The 27657-nt window shown below is 48.8% G+C and overlaps 2 protein-coding genes across 2 annotated transcripts; both read right to left on the reverse strand.

Moving 5' to 3' along the window:
• Window positions 1-619: 619 nt before the first annotated feature.
• COG7 (component of oligomeric golgi complex 7) lies at window positions 620-17315 on the reverse strand. The gene is made up of 17 exons (XM_057398041.1): window positions 17117-17315; window positions 16613-16761; window positions 16019-16135; window positions 15672-15840; window positions 14771-14853; window positions 13886-14008; window positions 12418-12616; window positions 10287-10414; window positions 9595-9749; window positions 8325-8441; window positions 7739-7804; window positions 6808-6994; window positions 5456-5596; window positions 4912-4995; window positions 3049-3163; window positions 1785-1928; window positions 620-934 (listed from the first exon to the last, which is right to left on the reverse strand). The coding sequence occupies exons 1-17, from the start codon at window positions 17280-17282 to the stop codon at window positions 768-770; spliced, it is 2310 nt and encodes a 769-aa protein (XP_057254024.1). The 5' UTR covers window positions 17283-17315; the 3' UTR covers window positions 620-767.
• An 834-nt stretch (window positions 17316-18149) lies between these two features.
• GGA2 (golgi associated, gamma adaptin ear containing, ARF binding protein 2) lies at window positions 18150-27427 on the reverse strand. The gene is made up of 17 exons (XM_057398042.1): window positions 27311-27427; window positions 26601-26685; window positions 25991-26066; window positions 25412-25510; window positions 24292-24415; window positions 23770-23873; window positions 23211-23291; window positions 22894-23031; window positions 22719-22800; window positions 21931-22050; window positions 21503-21670; window positions 21200-21255; window positions 20777-20928; window positions 20037-20206; window positions 19271-19440; window positions 18831-18941; window positions 18150-18292 (listed from the first exon to the last, which is right to left on the reverse strand). The coding sequence occupies exons 1-17, from the start codon at window positions 27363-27365 to the stop codon at window positions 18182-18184; spliced, it is 1902 nt and encodes a 633-aa protein (XP_057254025.1). The 5' UTR covers window positions 27366-27427; the 3' UTR covers window positions 18150-18181.
• Window positions 27428-27657: the final 230 nt, after the last annotated feature.

Raw genomic sequence — 27657 nt, forward strand, 5'->3', positions numbered from 1 at the left:
CGTGTGCTACAAACACAGGAAAGATGCTGGTGCGACTGACCCAGTCCTGGGGCTGCCCAGCAGAGAGGCAGCCGGCTGGCATTCCAGCTGTGGGACCTCTTGTGGACCTGAGAACACACACTTAGGCTGGATGAGCTGTTTTACCAAGCGCTATAAACCAGGCCTTAACAACCTTTACAAGAGAGCAACGCCTCCATTAAACTTCTTATAAACTTCATAGCTCTCAGAAGAAGACATTAATGGCACAAGGAACAACCTACAAAACTGGTTTTATTCTCAGTGCTGAGCTTGGTTGTGCCTCATCTACTAATTGATGAGTCTCTCTTCCTGATGTTGTGACTAATGACAGACTTGAGCAATGACAAGGGCCTCCAGGCAGCCCAGCTTCCAATCAGCCCATCTTTGCTGCACCTACCCCGTCATTTCAGACTCAGAAGTGATTAAATTCTCTGACAAAGCCAGTCCCCTCAGGACCACGGAGCACGAGCTCTCCAGCAACCAGCAGAGCATGTCCAGTCAGAAGCCAGCGCTGCTCAGCCTGGTCAAGCTCATCCAGCCAGTCTTTGGTGAATCTGCCTGTAGGACCCCTTATTTTTAGAGATGGAAAAATGGAACAAGCTTTTCCTACACAAAGGCATTTATTAAAATTCAGAAATTAATTCCCCTAATCCCCAGAGATGTGCAGAGTCCTCACAAAGCTTACAGTGAAATGAACCCAACTCAAGCAGGCCAGCCCCAGAGCAGTGTCCAGCGCAGGGATGTCCCCACTAGCACTCCAGGCCGCGCATGGCAGCGATGCTGCTGGCCATCCTGCGGGGCATGCTTTTCGCAGCCTGCCGGTAGTCCTCTGGCTTTGCCTTCAGCAGAGTCACGATGTTCTGCAGCGTTCTTGAAGGCTGAAGGCCAAGGGCATCCATCACATTTATTAGATAATCTGCAAGGTTAAGGATAAACATGTACTTGCACGGCTCACAGACATGGGGCAGGCGATGGTTATCCTTCGTTCTTCCCAGCGGCGAGAATCCTGCCACTGATGGCTCTAACCCACAGGGAAGGGCAGTGTGTTTGGAAGCTGACTGTGCTGACTGCTGTGCAGGTTTGGCTTCCTGAACACTGGTGTGGACACTGCCTGCTCCGCTCAGAGGACTGAGACGTGTTCTGTCACGTTTCAGTACCTGCAGACAACACCCTCGGGGTGGTCAGACACCACGGTCACAGATAAGGGATCACAATCACACTTTCAAAGGCAAAGAGCTTACAACAAAGCTGGGAAGTTTTGCAGAGGTGAAGGGTTGTGAGGCAGGAGGCGATTCCAGCTCACTGCTTCAGAGTCAGCTGGGGAATCCAGGATGGCAGGGAGAATGTTGAGCAACCAGCCTCCCATCCACGGGCTTGTCTTTAAGCAGTACCAAAAAGACTCTCGCTAAGGTCACTGGCATCAAGCGCCCTTTCCGGCGAGCTGAGGAGATACTGTCTGACCTTCCCTGCTAAGACTGGAAGGGAATCCTCTCAGTTCTGAAGGACTTTGACTTCCACAGTCAAGAAACGCAAAGCAGTGAAGAAGCAGGAGTACCTACTGCAAAACCACCCTTCCCTCACAGAGGGATGTGACAGGACACTGCAAAAGAGCAGCTGTGAACCACTCCACCGTGCTGGGCATCAGACCAACATGCTCACAACTACAGCAGAAACACACACTGCAGCTTCTTCAAACCTCACATAACAACAGAGCAGCCCTTGTGCTCCAGCAGCAGCCCTGCGGACATCGTGTGCCCTCCACTTACCAATGTCTGTGGCGAGCTGCTTCGTGGAGTGCACCGTGAGCTCTGGTATCTGCAGGATGACCTCGCAGTACGTCTGCATCGTGGCCCTGGCGATGGAGCCCAGCCAGTAATCTGCCATGTTGTCCAGCTCAGGCACCTCGTCTCCTGCACAGAGAACTCTCCTCAGCTGGCAGCTCATTCACCTGCATTGGTGCTGCTTTTGTTACAAGACAAATGGGTAACTGCTTCTTCAACAGGACATTACAGTATCCAGAGCTGACCAGCTCTTTGGAGTAGTCAAAGCAGTTGCATATCCTCCCTGATGCTACACAATGCTGAAAGCTAGCTCAAGCCCCAAACCACTTTACTTGCCTCTGCTACTTCTCCAGGGAGGTCATTTCCAAGGGGCTGACAGAGGATCAGGTTGAGGTTGGGGCACTGCCTGTCACATTCTATAGGATCACCTCCCAGGAGCATTTACAAACTACAGCAATGCCAAGGATTCATGGGGGCTTTTTCAAGCTCTAAAAGCGTTCCATGTTCATCAGTGCTTTGAAAATTAACGAGCTATTAAAACGTAAATGCTTTAAGATGACAAATTACGTAATGCAAAAACCTCTGAACTAAAGAGTGTGTCCTCAGCAGACTCAGGAGAGCTAACTGCCAAGCTCTGTGCTTCCTTGACTGTCAGGGGAAGTAAACACAGATTAACCACACAAACTGTGGTGCGCTGCCAACCTGCCAGGAAGCATTATGCAGCTACTGTTGTTACTGCAGCAGGATGAATGACACACAGGTAGGGACAGCCATCTGAAGAGGGAACAAGCCAAAACACAGCTTGCTGCGAGAAACTGAGGAACAACATGCAGCAAGACCCCTGCAGTGTGCTCTGGGGAGAAAGCTGTGAAGAGGCACCTTCTGTGCCCGAGGGCTGTGGCTGCCTCAGACAGCAGCAACCATTGCACTTGCTCCAGCACAGGGTTTTCATCATTGTGGCCAGTGTCTGCCCTGCTTTTGGCTGGGATAGAAACAGCAATACATCTTTCAACAAACACTAAACTTCAGACCAAGCTAAAGCTTCTGCTTTGAATGAAACTAAAAAACATTTTACCCATTAGTTAGAGGCTCCTCCTGGGTATCACCATGAGAGTCTTGGAAGAAACAGCATGACCAGATAATAAGAATTGAACTTCCAACAGCTTTGTTAGCACAACACATCACACCTGTGTCATGTCAAAATGTGAAAGCTTTCCTCAGACACTTCAAGTCTTCGGTTTCACTCTACCTTGTTCTGGGGGGTAAGGCAGTTTTCCAGCATGTAATGCCAGTTCCAAAGCAGAATCCTCTTGAGTGACAAATGGCTCAAGGTGGAGAGGAAGCGACATAATATATTGCCCAATCTAGAATAAAAGCACAAAGAGCTGAGTCACTGAACAAACGTGAAGCAAGTACTTTGCTAGAGGAGAAAAGTCAACTGCAGTAATCCACACCTGAAAGCAGATAGCTGAGCTTGACAGCCACTCGCTAACCTACATTTGCCCAGAAACAAATTGGCTCTTGCTCATCGCTGCACTTTGTACAAGAAACAGTTTTTCACAAGGTCAGAGAAGCAGTCACTGAAACAATGATATTAGGAAGAGCCTGTGCACAGAACTGTTCCTCCAAGCAAATCTTTGCTCTCTGGAGTGTTCCTGGCAATTTGTTTTCTAGAGCAGAATCTAAGAGATGGAAGCAAACAAAACCACTGAAGAAGAAACACACATTCCAGTGACAATGTAATAGTGACTTACAGAAATATATCACTCCCAGAAAGGGACCGTGCTCACAAATTCACACCAGAGCTGCAGAACCTCAGGCATTCAGCAAATACTGCACTGTTACTAAATGATTACCTGCTGCTACAGAGACTCTTCCTAGGTGCACACAGATCAGAGTACTCTGCCTCCCCACTATGGGGCACACTCATTAACAGTGTTTTCTGAGCTCACATCAACCAGCCTTTTCACCTATGCAGCACACACACATATCAGTTTTCTGCACAATACAGTGGTGTTACTTCAAGACTACCCAAGAGAAAGCCTTGGCTTAGTCTTGGCCCACCTATCACTCAGCAGCAGGATAAAGGGTGGATCTGAAAAGATGTCAGAAAACAAATGCTTTGCATCTGAAATTTTCTGAAGTTCCTCTTTGCCTTGGACAGGCAGAAGTGTCCTTTGATTCCTCACAGGATCAAGTAACAATCGCACACATCTCAGCTTTAACTCTTGCTGAAAGGGGCAGGTGAGAAGATTCATCCCCTTGCCAACCACACACAGCTCTTGGTGAACTGCACTCATCGGAAAGCTCCTCAGAATTCAGCAGCAACCTTCCCTTGAGGCTTTACCTTATCCACTGCCCGTGAGCTATCTAAACCCAGCCTGCCCTTGAAAAACCATTCCCTGTGTAATGCACAGAACGCCAGTAGCATAAAAAACTTCCTTATCAAATTATACTTTGTATTGAGATAACAGCGGCTCATATTAATATCTGAACTGCAAATCTGGCAGCGACTTGAAACACCAAGAGCACAGGAAAGCCATCTGGGTGCTGTTCAGCAGCACAGAACCGAGGGGTGCCGTGTCAGAACAAATGCACAGTTCATTCCCCTTTGCCACTCAGACACCCCACTGCCAGGAAGGTTTCACTGTTATTCCATCAGAAAGAGAAACCAGGGAGTCACAGAGGGATTAGAAGGGTAAGAGTTCAAGACTTTTTAACTTCCTAGTACAATTAAATCACCCCAGTACACACCGCAGGAGCTCCTCTGCCACATGAGCTGCATTAGGAAGATGTGGTCATTGTTCACCCCTACAAACAAAAGCTGCCAGTTCCCATCTCATTACAGGAGTTAACACTGTAAACAGTGCAGTTCAACAGAAGAACCACTCCTTGTGCTCCTGACTTCTTTTCCTGGTCCAGAACTTGACAAGGGTTTCACAAAAGCTAGAATGAATGGCACAACCCAACTGATGAGGGCTGGACCACTGAGAGCATCTAGCACCATCATGTAATAATTTAAACAAACATTAGGATTTCACACAAAAATGGGGAAATGCAGAAGAGATTTCCCCAGTGCTGGGCTTCCAGTAGCACCCCAGCATTCTCTTACATTGCTGATATATTCCAGAGGAGTCAGGCTGAAGTTGGGCAGGTCATCTGTCAGGGTCTCACCAATGCCACCAGAACTCCAACCCTAAAAGGCAGAATGGGAGAAATGAACCTATGACTTCCCAGAGGACAAAATCTATTAGTATTCAGGAAGGGGTCACCAAGCAACAAGAACTGCAACTACCCAAGGACTTTCAGAAAGCTGAAGACAGGTAGTGGGAACACTGCTTCCTTTATCCTCCTTCAGGCCCAGAACACACACCCCTTTCCACACAGCCCCCTGCGAGAAACAGGTGCTCATGCAGGTCAGAAAAGCAACATCTCAAACTAACACCAGAGCTCTTAAAGAGCTGTCTGTGGTGAATGCTGTGGATGAAGGGATGCAAACTTTGCCACTCGCTGTAGCTCATGGAAGAGCTGCGATACCAGAGGGAAACTATGAACAGGAGCAAGGTAAGCAATAGCGAGCAGTAAGCTGCCCTAAGGTGTCCATCCCATGGGTAAACCTCGCCAGCCTGGATCACAGCAATGCCCCCACCACTCACCTCCATCTTTGAAACGAGCAGGAGCTGCTGTTTGATGCGAAGAAAGACAGAATCAAAAGCCAAGTGATGTGCCAGCTGGTTGAGGCGGCTCAGGGCGGATCGCGATGAGGACAACAGGTTGTGGTTACTCGTTCCTTTCTCCTAACACACACAGAAAACTGTTTACATACAGAAGCCACTAAGCTGCCCACAGAGAGGCTATGTTAACATCCTTCAGAGATCTTTATTAGGTCATCCTAATACAAAAGAGCTATCCTCTGCAACTGCACGGCTTGGTTCCTTTGGGATGCCCTATTCCAACCAGTTAGTCAAGACAGAAACTCTGCACTGCTCCCTGCAGGGCAGAACGAAGAACCAGCATCACATTCCACCAGGCCAGACACCAGCACAGGCCAGACACCAGCACAGGCCAGACACCAGCACAGGCCAGACACCAGCACAGGCCAGACACCAGCACAGGCCAGACACCAGCACAGGCCAGACACCAGCACAGGCCAGACACCAGCACAGGCCAGACACCAGCACAGGCCAGACACCAGCACAGGCCAGACACCAGCACAGGCCAGACACCAGCACAGGCCAGACACCAGCACAGGCCAGACACCAGCACAGGCCAGACACCAAGACACTTGCAGAGAAGACGGCAAAACTGACTTTCACTCAAAGGGCACAACTGATGCCCTGCATGGAATTAAGCAAAAGTTTTCCATGAGGAGTACCTCTGGAACCTGACTATTTAACAAATGTTAAAGTCAAACATGGAACACTGAAGGCAGAGCTGCACATGTTGCAGGTAGACGAAGCACAGAAGAAATCTGAACATTTTGAGGAAACAAGAGACCCATAACCTTGACTTCACAACCACATGTGACCAATGATGGCAAACATAGCTGAGATCAGGAGATAACTGGAGTCATTCTACCCTGCTCACAGATGCACGCCTGAATGATCTTGCAGAATGATAGTTCAGAATGGATATGGCAGTAGAGTGTAGGTGGCAAAGGAAGTCCTGAGAAGCCGGTCTGTGGGCTCCATAACTTGAGACGGCTCCAACACAATCTTCCCAATGTTTTCCGTGACAAAAATCTCCCTCACCTGAACTGATAAGGGCATGTTCACAAACACAGTCAGGATCTGGGGAGAGATGGAACGAGTCCAGGCTTCCTGGGTTTGGACATTTTATCTCTCCACAGATCGCTGTCTGTGTGGAAGACTTGGAACATCGCCCATCAGAAGGCTGCAGCTCAGGGTGAAAAGTAATCACCCTGCAAGGGGAATCCGGGTCTCATCTACCACCTGTGGGCCCAGCAGCAGCCCAGGACAGAGGCAGACTCCCCCAGCATCAAAGCTACCTTTAGAGTGTAAAGTGTCTCCATCAGGCTGGCATACTCGGATGGATTCTCCTTCAGAAGGTAATTGTATTCCTGCCAGGGATTCTTGATGGAGCTCTTCTTTTCTGCAGAACTGGTATCCTGAAAGCCAGAAAAACTACAGGGGCTGTAGGAGTCCGAGAGATACTTCCCAGCAGAGGACAGAATCCTGAAAACAAACACACCGAAGTCACCAGCAACATCCTCTGCAGGCACCACTGTGCTTCTCATGTTGGCCCCAGGAACCACACCGCATTTACACTACTTCAGGAGAGTATTAATTGGTGGCAGACACTAACTATAGCCAACACTCACAACCAGCCTGCAACTCAGAAACACTGAGAAGGAAGAGAGGGTTGTGCTCTCAGGGCACCAGGCAAACACAGAACAAAGCCAGCTTCCCACCCTGCAGCCCCTGTCTCCTATACAGAGCCCAGGCACTCAAGTCAGAATAAAGCACTTCAAGGTACAAGAGGCTGAGCAGTGCAATGCTTACAAGCAACCAAAGATCTACATGCTGCCTGTGCTTGATGCTCCTCAAGTTACAAGGAATCGATGGGTTAAGGCACACCTACACTCATCACCCCAGTGAAGGATTCCTGCTCCATCTCACAAGGGAGGGTCAGAATCTTGCCAGTTTGATCTGATGGAAAATTCCCTCCCAACCCCATTTGTGGTGTCATTTTGATAGCCAGCCACATATCCAAGAGAAAGGATTCTTGTGACTGCAACAGGGCACGAGAGTGGAACAGTCCATGACCATTCTCTGACATTTGAGCAGATGGGGAGGGCAGTGTGGGGAAACTCCCAGGCTCTGCTTTCCTTCCATGCACAATGGAAGTGCCTTGGTGGCTGTTTTCTCTCAGCTTGGTTCCTGTGCTGACAGCTCACGAATGAACTCAGCAGTGCTCACCTGTTGGCCAGCTGCTGCTCGAAGTCTCCACACTGGTGAAGGAGCTCACCACAGGTAGTAATGATCCTGGGAAAGGACAAGACAAAAAATGCATGTTAGGAGATTTGAGGCAGATAATGCCAGGATCCCCCCAGAGAACACATGCTAAGTGATTATAAAATGCAAGAACCAAACCACAGCCCACAGGGGACACATCCATCAACAGTTAATTTGGCTATTCACTGTGGCCATTTGGCAACAACCTGGGTTTTTTTTTTGCCCAACAGCCTCATCCACACGCACACACTGCTTCTCATCGTGGCTAAGGGCGGCTCCATGTCACTGGGAAAATTCTAAGAGCTGCTGATATATCAAGCAATAGGACATGCAGCCTTGCTCCAGACAGGGTGGGGAGCCTCACAGCACTTACTGTGCCAGCAGCAACCTGAAACCCAGTCACCAACACCAAGGCTCCCAGCAGCACTGCAACCAAGCGAGCACAGCCCCGCAGCCTGCACTAAGCACTTGTGTAAACTGACCCCAAGTAATTCCCTTTGACGCTGATACAAAAATCAGTTCTGAGCTGGGCAAAAGAAACCCCCGTTACCGGACAGAGTTTTGGAATGCAGTCCAGTCCTCCTGGAAAAGGGAATCTGACGCAATATCATCCAGTTTACATTTCTTTCGTATAGACTGCAACGCATTTGTAAAGTCAGATGTATACCTGTAAGAAGGAATGGAGACAAGCACCAGCATAAGAGAACAGGTTGAAAGCAGCACAGCTGCATGTCCTGCAGTTTGCCTATTCAGCCCTCTACAAGGACCAAGAACCAGGAGTTCAAGGAGTTACAAGGAGTTCAGAAGAGACACTTGCTCCAGTCCAAACACGTGAATGCGATCAGTCACAGCCCACTCAAGCCTACACTAGAAGACAGGCTGAAACTCAGAGGAGCAGATACTGTGTGGCTACTTGGTTGCTGCATATGGGTTACAAGAAACTCTCCACTCCCACGAGAAGGTCTGAATAAGACACTTTTATTACCACTGCCCCATGACACCTCCTAGAAAAGACCAGAAAAAGTTTATAAGGCTACTGCTACTCCAGCATCACTTGGCCCCTACTCCAGGAACACAGCGACAACAATCTCATGAATTTGTTTTCTCAGCTACTCCCCAGATGAGAACATGGATAAAAGGAGAACATTTTGTCTTCCACACCCCCCCTGTTCTTTTCTTAAATAATGCCCATAAGCTGGAGGCATGCACACTGCTATGTAACTGCCTATAAAGAAGGTGAGATCAGAGAGGTGTGCTTCCCTCTTCCCCCGAGGGCACCAAGGCAACAGGTTGATTTATACCTTGTGAGCAGCACTTTTGGTATCAGGAGGTAATGGGTACTGGAACGCTACCTAAGTGGGCTGTCAGTGATACTTCAACACAAGAACTTGCAGTGAACCTCACTCTATAGGGTACCTCGCCCTTTCAGGTAGCTTCCTAATGTGAGGTCACTTGTCCCAGTAGGTGTATTTTTCCCTGCTGAGATCTACTTTCATCAACCAAATCTGTCTTTGTCTCATGCTGTTTTGGGAAACATTTTCACCTCCAAAAGTACTTTTTAAAAACAAATTTCAGCCCAAACAGAATAGAAAACAGCCAAGAAAAGTCTCTGATTTTGCCATTAAAAGCTTCCACCTTCCCCTAAGAAACAGTCACTGCCTGAAGGAAGCAGCAGGAGAGAACATCACATGATTCACATTACGGTTATAGATATTTTCCGCTCTCAGGCCTTCTTCTTAAGCTACAAAGCCCTTGGCCACAAACTGAGTACTTGCTACTCCCTCAGGATAAATAGAGCAGTGTAACTAAAAGCACCTTACTTGGAGAAAAGGGCTTTCAGGGCCTTAAGGAGCTCACACACTCCCAGTCCATCCGTGAGCTTAATGCAGTTGTCGATGGCTCCAGAAGCCAGGATGAAGAGTTTGTTGACTGAATGGTTCAGTTCCTGGACACAGTCAATTACTTCCCAATGCTCCTAAATAACAACAACAAAGTTAAGCCTGACTTTCCTTTCAGTGAGTGTCCAGGTGTTAAAGACACCTTGTGTAACACTTGATTCTCCCAGTATCCTCTGATCTTGTGAAACACATAAGGGAGAACAATGTTGGTTGCTAAGACCCTCCTGCTAATAAAAGCTGCCAAATCCTATGTTTACCATGTCTTCAAGGAAAAACAGTTCGGTCAGCAACAGAATCTTCTAAAAAAGGACTTTCCTCTTGTCCTTAAAATCTACTGAACCTGAAGAAGGCTCTTGGTTGACAGTAATATTTTGGTAAAGTCTCCAGCAGATCCACACAGTGCTGGTTGTTGTGTGAAGAAGGAAGGAGCTACCTCCAACCTGACAGTGCTGCTGAATTAACTTCATTTCTTAAGTTACTTAATAATAAAGAAATACACTGCAAGCAGGAAACATTCCCAAAAAATTAGAGGAGGAAGGAGAGCAAATGATAAAGACCCGTGTATTTAGTAGAAGTTTCAAGCCTCCCCCTGTGTAGCTGAACAAAGACGTTACCAAGGGCACTGCACTGATCTGAATGAGGAGGTTTTCTTCTTCCAGGTCTCCATACTTGAGTTGATAGGGCTTGTAGGGACCGTACACCGCTTCCACCAGTTCCATCACTTTCACCAGGTTCTGCTCCTCTACAAGGAATCAGGTGTTTAGTCTACAAACGGATGAATTGCTACTAAAAGCCTTGCTTCAAGCAACCTGCAGCAGTTCCTCAGTTGGAACCCGCTGCCTACACAGCCTGGAATGCTGCCCAGCAGCTTCAAGTCTCATCTACACAGATTTTACTTATTTACTTAAAACCAAGGTTATTATCTCTACCTGCTTCCTAAGCCCAAGATGTTCTACCTCAACAAGTGCTTCAAGAAAATTATCACTCACTGCTCTACAACAGCCTGGGTGACAAGAATCTATGAAACATTCCAACCTACAGTGGAAGGGAAGGAGTGAAGCCATTTGAGAAGTGAAACACACTACTCCCACACCTTCAAACAGGAGCAATCTCATTTATCAGGAGGCCTGGTTAATACTTAAAATTGACGCTAACACAATCCACTTGGCACTTCTACTTCACAGTGTTCCTCAACCCCAGCTGAAGCTGAAGCATGAACTCAGTATTTCAGTGCCATCCTGTTGAGCAGAGCTGCAAACCCAAACAAAAACCAGGTCTGAACCACCCTTTCTCAAATGAGAGCTGGACACCAGCTGTTACTGTGAAGCTTTGCCAAATTCAAACTAGCAGCAAACCGTGATTACTTTGAATCCTGGATAGAAGGAAAAATCTTTATACCCCAAGGACAAACAAGCAATGGAGCAGGCTGCCCAAAGCCTGGGCTGCCTCCATGCTTGGATGTTTTCAAGATCAGACTAGGCAATACCCTGAGAAACATGGTCCGAACTCACAGTGGACCTTGCTTGGAGCAGGAGGTTGTACTAGACCATCTCCTGAGGTTCCTTCCAGCCTGAATTATCCTGTGAATCATAACTGAACCCTCCCCTCACATACACATATGTAGGAACTGGTTTGACTCTGCTGTGCTGAGTCACCTGCCTTTCCATTCTTGAGATACTTCTTTTGCCAAACATCTCACCCCAGAGCAAGAGATGGAAATGAAGGTTTATTGGGGTTTTCTTAAACACACTCAGACAGCAGGGCAGCAGCTGTCTTCCTATTCCACCATCTTCCAGAATGTGACTCCATTTTTCCAAGTCCTTTTTAATCATTCCTATCATGAACCACAAATTAAGCTAAGCCAAGGATAGAAAATGACTGCCAAGAGTACACAAAGACAACAAAACCAGAAACAATGATAGTCATACTCCCTGAAATTGCCCAGTAATCATAATTTACATGATCAAGTAAGAATCTGGGTTGAAACAGCTCAAGACAATGGTACGAGGAACCAAACACAGGAAACACAGCATTAGGAATGCTCCATTAGCTTTAATTTAGGATTTTCCCGTACCCAGTCTTTGAAGGGACCCTAGTAGATTAATAAAGGACTATAAATAGCCAACAGTTCAAATGAGGCATAAACTTGTGTAAACACAACACCTCACTACATTGTGGTTTGTGGGAATTATTGAGTCATGACCAAAACGAGATGACAAACATCGGAGGGTAAGGAAAGCACAGGTTAGACTTTGAATCAAGCACCCAGGATGCTGCTAGGGAATAAATTACCAGTGGTTCAGAAATAGCATCTGGCCTTGCGTTTTCACCTGATTAATGCATAAGCCAGTAGCAACAGAGAAACTACCAAAATAAAACTTCAGCATCCAATGGATGCAGCTTTCAAGCAGGTTTTCTCTTGTTTAGCAAGGTGTGACTTAATTCCAGGAAACTCCTCAACTTTAATGCTTTGTAATCTTTCACAATGGGCTTCACAGATATCTTCCCTAGAGACATTTCCTCATCCATTAGGCAGAAGAAAAAGTAACGCTCATAAAAGGAAAAGTGCTAAACATTATTTACCGTGACAGCCATGTACATGTACAGACACACAAAGGTGCAAATTCAAAGGTCAATACCATAGAAGAGAATCCCTCCTTCCGTGTAAAACTAAATTAAATCCCAAATGGAACTTTACAAAGGAGTTGATGAACAGAATGACAAAATTCAGTGCAAGAGCCTTACTCAGGTTTGGCAGCATCGCCACCTCCAGCCCTTTTGCGAAGTGAACGGTGGCATCATAGAGCTCTAGCACCTTATTCAGCTTGGTTTCTTGTCCTGTTCTCTCCACGGCAGTGCTGAGGCAGACAGGAATGGAAGGCACCAACGCTCCCAGAGTTTGGATCAACAACACAGTCACAACTTCATGGGGGTTCTTGAAAACCTGCCACAGCAGAAGAGCTACTAAGCAAAAGTGTATTATCCCAGAGGAACACAACTGGCAGAAAGCAGCAGCTGGTTTCCAGAGAGAACCCCCAATGTACAAACCACATCTACCAGCACAGGAAGCTGTGAAGACAGGTACAGGTGAAACCTGAAATCAGCAGCACACAGGCACTACAGTGATTCAAAAACACACCTGGTAGAAAGAGGCACCTGAAAACAGAACACTCAGTTTACACAGGTGTGTGGGGAAAAAACACATGTATCCCTAAAATACAAAGGAATTGTACTGTATCATGAGCCAAGTTACTGGTCAGATAGGCAGAAGTCCATGCTGGAAAGGTCAGAAAGACTTTAATCAGCTGAGAACATTTATTTACATGCACCACCCTCAACTCCAGCACAAAATGGGCTACAGCCTTTGATGGGGACTTTTTTGCCAGCTCATCTCAGTCATTTGCTTTGAAAGCTGGGACTACCATGAAAAAGGTCTAAGAACTCCCCAGAAAGCAGATGCAGCAGAGGAGAGCAAGTGAGATAAGCTTTGCCTCACGTGCTGTTTCCCTCTCCCAACCAAAGAGCATCTGCTACAATGTAAGCTGACATCTGACCTGTAATTCACATCGAATCATTAGGCAGAAAAAATACATTTCAAAGGAACATTCTGCTCCTCTGCAGCACAGGCCCAGCACTTGCACCAGGCTCCATAACGTGAAGATAAGAATCTCCTACCCTTCATGGATGAAAAGCCTCTGCGAGAGGCTCAAGAGTATGAACTTCTTTCTTCATTTCACTGAAGGACAACAACTTTTTTGGATCCTGCGTTATTCTTGGCAGGAAAAACACGTACACAGACTCAAGAGGTCATAGCAGAAGCTCTCAGATATCTTCCACCAGTGACATGGATCAGTCTAATATGGCCCTGAGGGCTTCCTCTGGGCCAAGTGATAAAGCAATTCAGGCATTTCAAATGTCTTGCAACAGAACACATTTGCAACACCAACAAATTATTTTTAACTTAAGATACAGATGAAAGCGATAGAGCAGCTTTAATGCCAGTAACACAGCAACCTTGCTGTTGGCGGAACACCAGAAATCAGATCTTGTCTGCAAGAGCTGGACAAGAAACAGAAAGGTTGCAAGCTCTGTCCTGCACTGATAAGGCAGAGCACAACTCAAAGGGTGAGCACAAAAGAACTCCTCTGAGCTTTGTGACAATTAGGAGTGTGCTCAGTCCTGTTGTTAACCCAGCATCAAACAGCCACTGCACCTGCGTTGCCCATTGGAGCTGCGAGTGCCAGGTCCCAAGGAGCGTGTCGTACAGTTCAGTTAACTGGCGATTTAAGCTTAAGTCACTCTGGCAAAGATCCTGCCATGCTGCCACCAGCTGCACCTGCAGAAGAAGAACCATTCTAAGAGGAGAACTGATAGTCCACACATCCAGCTATTATTTCAGACCAAGAACTTGACATGTTCAGCACTTATGCTAACACACAGTGCCCACCCTCGCCCCTCTCCCCAGAGTGCAGCATAGCATTTTGTTATAGTTCAGCATCACAGAAGGAAAAGACTTTCAGCACAAAGCTAGAGGCTTCTTAGTTGATACAAAGATTTAATTAACATTGGTATTTTACTCATAAAATGAGCCTGTAACTGATACCTCCACATAATAGTTGAAATACTTGGCAAGCCCCAGCCTTGAACTTAATCCTCAAAAGTCACAGTCATGAGAGAAATTTGAGGATCAGGTTATGGCCACAGCACTGTCTGGAATTCCAACTTTTAATCTTCCTTGAAAAGAGTTTACAGAACTCAGCGGCTGGCAAGTCGCAGCAATGAAGTTTTGCTGACATAGCCACATCCAAGAAAAGCAAAGCAAAACTGTAAGGTACAGAGAATTCAAGCAGAACCCACATATCCTCTGCCTACTGCAAGAAGAAACACACAGCCCTGAAGGGAGACTTACTCTTGAAACATAGGGAGTAACTACAGCTATTAAGAGCCAGAAAGAGGAGTCAGAGAATGAAACGTAGAACAGGTTCCATCCTCCTTCGAACAGGTAAAATACGTGATGTAGCAGCTCCCCCTACGGTCCAAGCCAGGCAAGAGATCAAGTCTTCATTGCTCTGCATTAAAGGATTATCCAGATACTGACCTTGTGACATTTATAATAGTAAGCAAGGAGCTGGGGCATCCGATCAATTTCAGTGAAGACTTTAACAAACGTTTTTGCCTGATCTAAACAAAACAAAGCAATAGTTCACAGTCAAAGGTGAGGGCGAGACATTAGCCTCACTGAGCAAGAGAATTCTTCTTTGAGGGGAGCACACACAACAGCCTATACAGAAAGACACACTTTCACCTTTTGTTTGCTTATTTTCTCAAACAGGAGCGGAACTGCCTAAAACTCACACTCAAACAAGAACAGGCAGCAGGCACAAGGAATGAACTCAACTTCTTCAATGTATCTAGTATCCAAGATGGATAAAGCCAGAGCATTTCTTGGGAGGAAATTACTGTTTTCCAGAAATAAGCTGCTATCTACAAAACCAGAACATACCTCACAAAGTCCTCAGCTTTGCCTTCACCACTCCCCAAGCTGCTACCTAACCATGTATGCTGCCTCGAGACTAACAGCACAGTTAGCTCTTACACGAGCCTTTGAAACCCCAGGTCCTCAAAGGTCTGGTTTGCAGGGTGAGGGGGTGACTGTAGCTCTGTCCACAGAATACATCAGTACTCAGTAATGAGACCTTGTTTGCAAACAGGACCCAGAAGGCAGAGAAACAAAATCCCCAAGTAACCAGAAGTGCCCCTCAGCTGTGCAAGTCACCACAAGCAGATTCTCTGTGGACATTTACAGATTTATATTACAGGAGCTGGACTTCAGGAAAACACATGATTCAGTGTAAACAGAGAAACTCTTCAATGGGAGAAAAGCCCCATGTCTCCACACGCCCAGAACAGCCTCAGACAAGAGCTTCCCACCCAAACATTTTACTCTTTAAAGACCATCAACTCTGTGCTGATAGTGAATGACACCAAGAGCTACTGACCTACGGACTGGGAGTTAAAAGCAGCAACAATCTGAGGGCTGGCCATGGCCTCCAGCCGGTTCTTCAGGGCCTCCAGATGCACACACTTCTCAGAGTAATCCGGCGTATCCACGAGCATCGCCAGGCTGCTCTGCATGCTCGTGAGCTTGGCCGAAATCACAGACACATCCTGCCACAGGGGAGGCAACCTGGTTACCCAACACGGCCTTGGAAAGCATTAATACCAGTTCCATCATGACATTTTACAAACAGACACTTGTTTTGGAGCCAGCTCAAAAGCTGCTTTCAAACTCAGTTACCCTGCAAAGCTGAAGGCACAAGACCAGACAGAATAATGTGGCATCTACCTGTGTTTTAAGAGTCTCTTCAATATCTGCACTTAACGTGCTCCATTTGTCTGCTTCCTGAAGTGACTCTGCAGCCAACTGCATGCGAGATTTCACTCGGTCAATCTCTACCAGGACCTGAAGAAAAGATAAATCATGTTGCCCACTGAAACAAGAGAAGACTGCCACAGACACTTATCCTGTGGGAGCGCTTTTGGCTTGGACTTATAGAAAATGTGTGAAAAGATCCCCCTGTTACAAGGAGGAAGGAGCTGCCTGACAGAGGGAGAGGTGTTAAATCAACCTCCAAAGTCAAACAACACAAGGCTGGTTTGAAGGCTGGGCTGCACCGCTGGTGTCCACTGTGCCCGAAAAACTCTACGCACCCAAGAGGCAGAAATCGGTGTCCCCAGTCAGGTAACAGCAACCTTCTCTGAGCAGCACCATGCTCAGCTGCTCCTGACAAAACACAGACTGCACTGGGCTGTGTCACCCACCTTCCCAGCATTAGCATTAAAAGAAGTGGGTTTGTCTATCCCGGGTTCACAAGACTGTTTAACAGGAACATCTCTGGACACAAGCTGCAGACGACCACTGAAGTAAGACAAGCACCACCTGCATTGACTGAGCCGTGTCTGCTTCAAATTTCTTTATATCTTCTTTCACGAGGATCATTTGCTCCTTCAGGAACGTTGCCTCCTGTTTCAAGACCTCCACTTCCCGGAGGACTCTGGGCATGTTCTGGAGAGCCTGATGGCTTGTTTCTGCAGGAACAACAAGCACAACAGTGAGAAGGGCGGGAGGACCCCCACAGGAAAGAGGGAGGCTCGCAATAATCTCATCTGATCTTTAACACCTCCACAAAACAACATCAGTTTAGTTCACGGAACCACAGAATCAGCTTGGGCTGAAGGGACCTTAAGGCCCACCCAGCCCCCGCCCCCTGCACGGGCCGGGACACCTTCCACTGCCGCAGCCCGCTCCAACCCGGCCTAGCGCCCGCCCGACCCTGCCCCGGCAGCGGCAGCCGCTTCCCGACCGAGGCCGGGCCTGACAGGGCCCCGAGGCGCAGGGGAGGCCGCGCCGCGCCGGGCGCAGCTCCCGCGGGCCCCGCCTCACCTTCCACGGCGTTGTTGACCTCCTGGATGAAGAGCTGCAGCTTCATCACCAGCGTGGCGGCGTGAGCGTCCACCTTGCCCGGGGCCTCCTGCTGCACGGCGCGGAAGGCCGCGTTCACCCAGCTCTTCACCTCGAAGTCATCCGACAGGAACCGCGAGAAATCCATGGCCGCGGCTCCGCGCACCGGGGACAGCCCCGGCGCACCGGGGAACGCTGCCGGGTCCCTGCCGGCCGCCGTACCCCTGCGCGCAGCCGCCCGGAGTCTGCGGGGCGGAGCGGAGCGGTCCCGGCTTAAAGCGCGGGAGGCGGGACCCGCGCCGAGCAACGAGCCGGTGCTGCCGGGGCAGGGTGGCCTCGCACCGAGAGGGACCCGGGAAGGCCCCACCGGAGCCCCGCCGCGCCGGCTCCCGTTACCGGTGCGGACCCCGGCCCTGTCCTTTCCCCACCTGAGTGCCAGAGCTGCCCCCGAGCCCTGCGGTCAGCCCAGGGCCCGCGGGGCACACGGCTGGTTCCGCCCAGGCTGGTCCCAGCACAGCCCCTGCGCTGCCCGTGCTCCGGTTTGTACCTTCGGCAAACCCCATGCACCGGGGCACAGAGCAGCCCCTGCCCTGGCTGCACATCAGCACGCACACCCTGGTGAGAGCAGCCCCTGCCCTGGCTGCACATCAGCACGCACACCCTGGTGAGAGCAGCCCCTGCCCTAGAACAGCCCAGCCCTGGCTCCCTGACCCGAGGGATGAGTGCTGCTGTAGGGTTACTTGTTTGTTTAATTATAAAAGTAATGGGTAATTGGCCCAGGAAGCAGCTGGAAAGGTTTGGCTGGAAGCAGCAGTGAGGCTGCAGGGCTCTGCAGCAGCCTTCTGTAAAGCAGGGTCAGCTCCAGTGAAAGGCCATGGCAGGAGCAGGCAGCTTACACCCCTCCTGCCGAATAACGACCCAAAACCCAAAAGGAAGCAGGACATGGCAGATCGCTCCATACCAGGGGGCAGGCCGGCCCTGCTGGCATGTAGTCCCTCCCCACACACAGAGCTAAGGCTCCATGGTAATGTCCAAGCCTGCTGAACTCTAGCTGCTGCCGCCGAGCTCTGGCTCCGGGAAGCCGGTCACCTCTCCCACCTCGCTGCAGGGCTGCACGCCTTGGGTGAATGCGAGTTTGTACCTCAGCCGGATGGGATCCTGTGAGAGAAAGGAACAGAGAGGGGCATTTCATGGCTGCAGAGCTCAGCCACCCCCCTTGCTGCAGTGAGTCACCCTCTGAAGGGGCAGAGGAACACCTCAGCCATTTGGGAAGACCTGGATCTTCATAAGCACATAAGGAGCAACTGGGAGACCTGTGCAAATGTCCCCAGGGCATGCCTGGCAATCCCGGCCTGCCCAGCCTTCGTGGTGATAGAGGATTCCTTACATCAAGCTTTGGTCCATGATCATTCACCAGTGCAACACAACTGCTTGTGCCTGGGGTGGCATGTTCCACCAGCTGCAGACATCTGCATGGTGCATACCAGGAGCCATCTGCAGGTGGACTGAAGCAGAACTGCCCATTCCATCCTTCAAATAATACCTCTGAAAGCCGTTTCAGTGGGGAAAATGCTCCCCCAACAGCCCAGTGTGCTCTGTCCCCACTGAAAACACTCTCCCCCTTTTTCATACAAACACCCCACCACTACAGTGACATTCTGAGTGCTCCACCAGCAGAATCAACCATGACACATACCTTGTGTGGATTGGAGAGCAGCAGCACCTGGGATAGCACAGCAGGGGGGAGAAGAGGGCTGAAGGCAGGCAGCTCGGAACCAGAGGCTGGTTGTAACTTTATTTTCATGGTCTGGAAGAGAAAACAAAAGGAATGGCCTTTTGGTCCATGCGGGACAAGGACTGGGAGTACCACCAAGCCACAGAGCTGGTTAAAGATACACCAGCCAGATGCTGTCATTTTATGAAAAGCACCTCTTTCGACAGCCTGCATCTGAAGGCAGATACTCCTAAATAGACAATTCTGTGCTGCAGGCCCCACCATACAACAGGTTCACCCTTCAGAAAGCAAGCCCTGCAGTTTCCAATGAGTGAGGCAACTCCCAGGCAAGAAGCAGTGAACCTTCTCCTCGGGACACTTCTGAAGTCCCACTCTCTGCTACTCATTCACAGGCTTCTCACCTTTGGGACTGCAGCCTGGAACATGATGTCCTTAATCGGCTGAGCTGATGTGCTCAGCATGGAAAGAACCATCACCAGCACGTCTGGTCGGCCAGGAGCAGGGTCTCTGCAGAAGTGGAGCATAGCCTTGAAACCATTCCTATCGAACACAGTAAGTGGACAGATACCACCTGCCGGAGACAAGAGGAGAAGCATGGATTCCCCTTCCTGAGGGCAGAACAGCAAAGATGGGATAAGGAGCAGCAGAAAGGAAACACTCAAAATTTTACTTCCTCCAGCAAACTCACAGAGCAAGCAGCAATACAGCACTGCCTGGGATGTACATTTCACCTCGAAGGCAGAGAAGGGAATCTGAATGTCTAAATTGGAGATTTAGCCACTTGGATTTCAACAGCCAGCCAGAGATGTCAGGTGTGGATCCAGGAGAGATGACTGGCACACACAAGATGTGGCCCCTTATGACCAGTGCCTGGTAAATCCACACCTGCCTATCACCATCCAGTCCTTCCAGAATGTGGCAAATCCTTCACTTGAGAGACTGGAGGCAGAAGAGTCCTGACTGCTGAGTAGGGAGGACAAGGACATTTCCATGGTAGGATCCCTAGCACTTGCTCAAATTCTCAGGTACATTAAGTCCTTCATAGAACAGTCACTACTTTTCTCCAGCCAACCCATACAGCATGAAGCTACTTCGGCTTGCTCCCCTGCAAAAATCACAGAAGAGCTCTAGCAAGCCAAGCTGGGGCACAGAAATCATTGCACTTACTCGGTGTAATTGAAATTAAAGGGACAAAAAGGTTTTCTAGAGAAGCATCGTGGGAAGCTGGATGCAAAGAGGCAGCAGGCTTCAGCTCGTAGTCTAGACTGGAGAATGAGGTATCTGCCATTGAGCTATTTGGCAGATCTGGGAAGGGCAATGTCATTGGTGATAAATCCCTGGAAAGAAAGCATGTAGAAAGCTTATATTAACTGGGGAGACTCTATGGTGTGTACCATCTGCTGCTGATTCCATATGTATCCCAATCCCTCATCCCTTTTAGGTATAAAGAAAATACAAGCTTACACTCAGAGTTCTTCAGAAATTCACAACCTGTCTGTTTTCTAAGGAAGAAGTTGCTGTGTCAGCAGTCACTAAGGCAGACTTTGATTTCTGTTACCATCATGAAGTTTGTTTCCAGGTTTTGGAAATCCATTCTCCCTGTGCACAGACTCTGGAGCTCTAGTCAGTGACACTGAAGTAAATTCTAGCTCAGGGACAAGGTTTTTGTTGTTTTAGTGCAATATCACCTTGTTCCTAAGCCATGGGATTTGTCTCCTCAAGTTCCTGACTCTGGTGTGCAATTACAAAGCTCCATTAGCAGGTCTGTAACAGCTGAAGAGCCCGTGCATGGATGGACAGCTTGTCATCCCTAACCAGTGTACCTGGAAGGTTTCCCTAAACCTCAGTGCTGTAAACCTGTACTCCTCATCTCCAAAGTCAGACTGTGTTATGCACAGATTCCTTACCAAGATAACGTCCTGCTGCTGGGGGGTGGAGAGAGCTGATCAAACAGGCCCTGAAGTGCGTTCTTCTCTGAACAGGGGTCTTCCCAGCCCTCCTGCAGTCCCAGTGTTTGAGCAGCACTTACAACTTCACCATACCCATTGCATACAGCAGTCTGAAAAACAAGCACTTCTGGTTCATGGTACAGAACATCAGCAAAAATCCTCTTAAAAAATCACCTCTGGTTTAATAACGCTACTTAAAGTAGAAATGAGTAATCTGGTTGCAAACTGCGACTGAGAAATTCCTGGCAGAGCAGGCGGGTTCCAGTTTCACCTTCAGAACCAGGTAGTGTAACAAAGGCTGCCAGAGAAAGCTAGATCAAGAATCACATCTGATTTTTGTCCTTTGTACCTTATGGACTAAAGCAGCTGAGGATCACTCACCTCTGCAAAGCCAAAATCAGAAGGTGGTTTCTGTACAACTGGAGAGTTGCTGAGACCTAAGAAAGATGCCAAAATGTCACAGGTCAGTTACAGAAAACAAGGGTTTTGCACAGGTTCTTCCCTTCTTGTCTAGCAGCAGTCTGTCTACAGTCTAACACCAATAAAGAAACTACATTCTTGAAAACTCATGCCTGAAAGGGTCTATGTCCTCCTAGGGCCAACATTAGAGTCAAGTTGTGTTTGTATTAAACCCCATGACCCCCGTCACCAGGGATAACATGGCACTGAATCGCAATGACAAACCTAATGACTTCAGCTCCTCCTCGAGCAGACAGGCAGAGGTGGTGCTGCCGTGGCAGGAGGTGGTGGTTGTGTTTGCAGACTGGTCTGTGGCACACTGGGATGTCGCCTCCAGCTCAGAGAAGTCAATCAGGGTGTAGCTCTTCATGCGCCTTCGGGGTGGTTGGTGTGCTTGGAAATAGGAGAAAGAGTTAAAGAGAAACCTCCTGAATGGAACTGTGTACCCACAGCACAGGCATGCCCAAAAGGACTCCTGGGGAAGAACCTCAAGAATACCTTCTATCAGCCATACGTGAAAGAAAACGATGGCTACGTAACAGTTTTCCTGTGTTACAGGGTTTTAGCCACATTTATTTTCCAAGAAGCACTTCCCTTCCAAACCCCGCTCACACTGATGAGTAGGAACAGAGCTGTCATGGAACACTCTTTACCTGGTGCATCCACAGAGCTGGTGACTGGACCTCCTCCAGCCCCATCTTCACGGCTGGCTACAACCTGCCTGTATTGTCCGAGTGCCTGGATGAGCTTGTCATTGGCCTGCAGTATCTCAGCTGGAAAACAAGAGAAGAAACACACCATTAATGTCATAACACAAAGTTCAACTTCACCCACATTCAACCTTCTCACTCACAACAAGGAGTTCACAAGTGAGAAAAACATGATTCACTGTAACAATTCTCAGTTAAGATCTACTTTGTGTGAGTTTCTGGAGACTCAAATTCACTTAAAATTAGCTTGAAAACTTACTTCAGAACTTTTTTAACTTGGTGGATGAATGTGGTACCGTGTACCCGGAACAGAGCAGTGGAATCACCCTCTGATATAGTGCGTGGAGCTCCTGTGGAGGGCTCCAATGGGCTGATGGGGCTCAAGGGTCTCATCAATCCTGGTGCGGTAACAAACCCATCAAGTTACAGGTGAGGGGATGAAATCTTCCCCCTTACTAGCATAAAGACCCCGTTAACATGACAGCCACCTTGGCCACTGTTTAACTCTGGGCTCCAAGTGAAAATGAATCATTTTCCTGAATCATTTAAGTCAGAGGAGACTTAAGCCACTTCCATGGGGGGCACGGTTTAAAGGTGAAATGGAAAGCTCTGCCTGCTGGGTAGCAAGTGCTGAAGCATTCCCCCTCCCAGGGAAGGGCACACCCTACTTGTCAAAGCAAAGGCAGTTGAGCTTAGCTGCAAAGAAAGGCAAGGACAGCATTGGCTCTTACCTAAAGCCTCACCATCATCCACTGTCTCACTGGCAAGGCGAAAGAGCAGCGGCCTGAGCTTCTCACAGCGTTGAAACAGAGTCTGTGGAAGGAAATGTTTCAGAACATTGCTCAGGAGATCCCAGGCATCCTCACAGTTCTCTGTCTCTAGAATCACCTGCGGAAGAGCATTTACCTGTAGGGCCTCCTGGTCAGATCTGGATAGTTCCTGTCTCTTGTAGTTTTCTAATAACTCATCCATACGTTTAACGTTCTCAGAAACCTCACTGATGGTGTTCACTCTTCTGGACACCTGAGCTGACTTTTCTTGTTCCTGCGATGAAAAATGACATAAAGGTAGGTGATGATTTGGCTAACAACAAATCCTGAAAATCCTCCCTCCTCTGGGCAGCCCTATGGTCAGGAACAGGGGTCCTGGTCACAGCCTGAACTGCCAAGTCACCTCCCACCCTCCCTGCTGCAAGCACAGCTCCTGACCCAGGGGCTCCCCACCTCCTTGATCATGCTCTTGATCAGTCGGTTGGCAGCCTGCAGGTCCTCACGGTGGTTGCTCTTCAGAAGCCTTGCCAAGAGCTGTCGAGGGGAGAGCATGGGACAGCAGTGAGTGAGCAGCAGGCTCCAGGCACACATCGCATAAGAGCAGATACTGAGACACCCGCTGTCAGAATAGTTTCTATAATCCTGGAAATATGTGGGCTCACGTCCCATCATCTAATCCAGATTATATTGCTGCCTCCTACAGCTGCCTGCACACACGGCTTGGATGTTCTGGGAATGGGAACACTCTGGCTTTGTAGAATTTCTGTAAAAGAGAAACCCTCTCTTGGGAAAGGGCAATAGAAGCGGATGTTTTCCTGTAAAATGTTTCACTTTTACTAGGCAAAAACTTCTGATAAAGCACGAAGGAATTCTCTGCTGTTGTACAGCAAAAAGCACCAGCATCATCCTAAAAATACTGTCTGAAACAGGCAAAGCTCCCAAAGCACAACTGAGCTTCTTTGCTCATCAGTACAAATTGGTGAGGGGCAGGCATGAAACCCTGAGGTTTTACCTTGGATTTCTCTCCATCTGTGTCAAAAATAGAATTCTGAGGCCTCGGAGAAGGGGGAGGCAAAATTTTGTCTTCTGGCAATTTGGGGTCTTCTTTTACAATCCCTGCAATGGGTAAAAACAGTTGCTCAGTGGTACCCACGCTGTTGGAACACTCAACAGTTCATTGGACTTTGTACCTATTTCCTTCACCCCTCCACAGATCCTTCCCGGGAGAGAATTCCAGGGCAGAGATCCCCAAGTTTGTCCTGTACCTTTTCCCTGCACACCAGTGGTGAGCACTGTGAGAACAGAGGCACGAGGCCAGCCTGCTCTTTAGCAAAGCTGTTCTTTGATACATCTCTTTGAACAGTTCCATACACCCTTAAGGACCCCAACAGCGTGTAAGTGTGACCCGTGTCCTCTTGACCTCACACACAATGTTTTAGGAAAAGCTGAGTCACAGGCTGAAGAGGACACATCTGTGCTCTCCAACTGTGCCACTTGGAAGGCTAAAAAGGAAACCGAAATAGCAGAACTAAACCTTGTTTCTTCAGCATTTGATAAGCATCCCGAATTTTAACTTCCTGAGGAAACCAGACTGTCCAACTGAATATCACTTCTGTGACTCTTGACTTGACTTTTGCTGAAGACCAGGTTCCATAGTACTGAAAACCAAACAGACAACAAAGTTTAAAGGTAAGGAATTGGTGCCAGGTAGTGCATCTGGGTCTGGCCCCCCAATGTCTGTGTGCAGAGTCTAAGTAGCAAACAGATGCCCAGCACTTCATTCCTCGTGCTGTCAACTGGGTGTCTTGCAGTACAGGAAGTAATGTGGATTGCTGTGGCTGTAAATACAGGGAATGCTATTAAGTGTATGATAATTACCTAAATGTTATACAACAATCAAAATGAAATAATTTCAGAACTTCTCTGATCAGTTATTGGCTCTGAAACCAAAAGCAGATTGGTTTATTTTAGGAAAAACAGAACAAAATGAGAAACGAAACTTGTCTTTGGATGCTCTCTGATTTCTCTCACTATGAGTACTCACTTTAATGCATTACAAAAACATCCAGAATGGCAAAAGCCACACACAAGCACAAGGCATTTTAAACTCATTAAACAATACCTGCTCTGTCAAGACAGCAAACACAACTCTGACACTTAGGTTACACTGTGCTGTTCCACTGAAGCACCTTTACCAAACCTGGCACTGAGAGAAGAGGTTTTACTGCTCAGTTAAACCTCTTCCTGAAACGAGCTCTTTGCAGCTCTGCTGTCCAGGTGATCTCATGGAAAACAAAGCCTGTGCAAGTGGCAAATATCTACGGGACCCACTAAAAGGGAAGCTGATTACTGGGTTGCTGAGAAGGGTATCTAAGAAAGTTGCAGGCCTGCTCTGTGATGCAGACGGGGGTAATGCAGGGGGATCACAGGCTCTGATAAACACATCTCCATTTCTCATCCTGACAGGCACTGCAGGACAGAGAGAGCCCCCGGCTGACACCTTTTACAGGGGATTCACATCCAGTCCTGGTGCATGGAGGCACAGAATGAATTCTGCTCTTCTTCTGTGCAAGATTCAGTCTAAGTTTTCATACGCAGCACAAAGCAAACAGCCCGCCCCGCCAACAATGTGCAGCAGGACCACGATCACCTACCTTTGGGGACAGCACTTTGATCAGCTCATTCAGAAACCTGAACTTTGCTATTTCCCTGTGAAACCTTTCACCGCAGTTATTCACACAGGTCTCCAGCACCTGCAGAGATCAAACCAGACACTGCACACACAAGTCTTGGGGGAAAACTGTGCCACTGTTAACACTGAACCTAAGAACTTTCTGGCACTGCATTCACAAACACGATATTGGGAAAGTTGTGCAGCAAGAACATGTATTTTTCCTCCATCCACCCTTCTTAAGCGGCACGTTTAAGACCATCTGCTCTGTTCTATGTATCATTAATAACTTTTGGGCCAGTGATCCCATGATGGAACCTCAGGTCAAACAGCACAAGCTGCAGACCACCGAAACCCCTCTGCAGAGCGACAGGGGAAGAAACAGCAGCAGTTCCTCCTTCTTACACCCAAGTTTCTGGATTCCTTGTGCAATGGAAAGTTAAAAGGGAGAGACATCAAAAAGGGAGAGACATCCAAGAGAAAAAGAAGCTGTTGTGCCTCTCCCCCCAAACTCTGTTTCCAAATTACTGCTGCCTCTCTGCATGTGGATGAAAGCACTTACTGTGAGTGCGTGGAGAGCTTCCATCTCCTGAGGTGACTGTATCTTATGTGCCAGCAGCCTCGGTGCAAGCAATGGGCTGGGGAGTATTAGAAGCAAGTCAGACAATGTACAAGTTCCCGAAAAAAAAACAAATGCTGATTTTTGCTGCAAAGAGCAAGTGCTGATTCACAACCCTCTACATGGCATGAACACATGAGTGTCTGCTCTGAAGGAAGAGCATCGGTAAGCTTTGACCAGTTTAACTAGTTCCTGCTCCTTATCACAGAGCCCAGACTGTCTGCTGCGCTGTGGAATCTCCCACCTCTCTGAAAGGAAAAGCAGAAGCTGAGCTCACCCAAGGCTTCCCTGCAGATCCCCACCCAGGATTCCTTGGCCAGCCTCCCAAGAGTCTGGTGACAGAGCAGCAGAGACGCAGCAATGGACACCAGAGCCCATTCCTAGACACTAGCCTCCCCACACCACACAGCTCTGCAATACTGACGCTGAGGAGCAGAAGAGCCCAGCCAGGCTCTCAGCTCTGTCCCAGGCCCTGTTCCCTGCAGCCACGAGGGAAGGTCAGAGCCAGGCACCCAGCCAGGAACAAACCCCCAGAGCCATCTGCCTGCCTTACCCGTCCGTGTCAGCGTTCACCTGGTCACAGAACCGCTGGATGCATTCCCAGTTTTCCTCAGGGATACCTGGCTCAGTGGCTTTGTCTTACACAGGAAACAAAAAGACATGAAAACAGCCTCAGCTTGAGAAGTGTGTGAGGGCACAAGGAGGAAGGGCACAAGGCAGGAAGCAGCTCCGACCTCCTGCTGCTCCCGCCTGCTCTAGGGCTCTCTGTAAACCAGGCAGAAGTGGAAGGCACAGGACAAGCAGGAAAGAGCTGGTACTAAAACCTGCCTAAAGAGTCCTCGGGGGACCCTCAGAGTCAAAGTCAGGCAGGAACCAAGGTGCTGAAAGCAGCAGCATCAGGTTCCTTTTAGTGCAGAGCACGGGAAACTTAAAAGCATTTACAGGCAGCTCTCCTGGGACCGGACAAGCTTTCCTGTGCAGGAACAGAGGCACAGGTCACCCTTTTGAAACAGGGCTGCACAAGTACGCATTCCAAAGCTCTGCCTGCATGGCTGGATTGAGGAATAACCTTCTTCAAGCACTCAGCTTGGGCAGGACTGGGGACAACGAAGGACAGGAGAGACGGGGAGTGGGAAAGACGCAGCAGGTTAAGACAGCCCCCACGAACATCACCCTAAAGGGGCTCCTTGGAGGAGATGGGCCCTTCCCCATGGAGCTGAGGCTGCTCCAGCGCCCTCCCGCTCAGGCCCCAGCCCCACTCACTGAGCCACCGCTCCAGCTCCGTGGCACCGGCCATGGGCTCGGGCTCCAGCTCCATCCCGCCGGCAGCAGGAAACGGATCCACCCCCACTCCTGGCGCGCTGCTCGCCCGCGGGCAGCCCACACGTTTGCCTGGTGTGGACCCGCACTCCACGGGCTGGGCCCATGAAACACCCAGCCCACAAACACACCCCTGCTGGCGGCTCCTCCCCTCGCTGGGTGCAGAGCGAGCGTGGGCGAGAACGGAACCAAAACTCACCACGTTCCTTTAATCATAAATCATCATCCGAAGAGGAGGAAAACGTCCCAGGCCCCCGGGCAGGGCCAGCTTTAGCAGTACCACACGCGTG

This window comes from Pezoporus wallicus, unplaced genomic scaffold, assembly GCF_028554395.1.
Source record: "Pezoporus wallicus isolate ANWC-B61680 ecotype Strahan unplaced genomic scaffold, APGP_CSIRO_Pwel_v1 contig_6274, whole genome shotgun sequence".
NCBI classification, from domain to species: Eukaryota; Metazoa; Chordata; class Aves; order Psittaciformes; family Psittacidae; genus Pezoporus; species Pezoporus wallicus.

Excerpts from the sequence above, each read along its gene's own strand:
- COG7 (XM_057398041.1), bottom strand. The coding sequence starts at position 17,282 with ATGGATTTCTCGCGGTTCCTGTCGGATGACTTCGAGGTGAAGAGCTGG. Across the intron at positions 9,750-10,286 it reads AGATCAGTGCAGTGCCCTTG|GAGCATTGGGAAGTAATTGA; the intron begins GTAACGTCTTTG and ends GTTGTTATTTAG. Across the intron at positions 4,996-5,455 it reads TGCTCGTTTCAAAGATGGAG|GGTTGGAGTTCTGGTGGCAT; the intron begins GTGAGTGGTGGG and ends TCTGCCTTTTAG.
- GGA2 (XM_057398042.1), bottom strand. The coding sequence starts at position 27,365 with ATGGAGCTGGAGCCCGAGCCCATGGCCGGTGCCACGGAGCTGGAGCGG. Across the intron at positions 23,292-23,769 it reads CAGATGGAGAGAAATCCAAG|CTCTTGGCAAGGCTTCTGAA; the intron begins GTAAAACCTCAG and ends TCCCCTCGACAG. Across the intron at positions 22,051-22,718 it reads GGATGATGGTGAGGCTTTAG|CTGAGATACTGCAGGCCAAT; the intron begins GTAAGAGCCAAT and ends CTTGTTTTCCAG.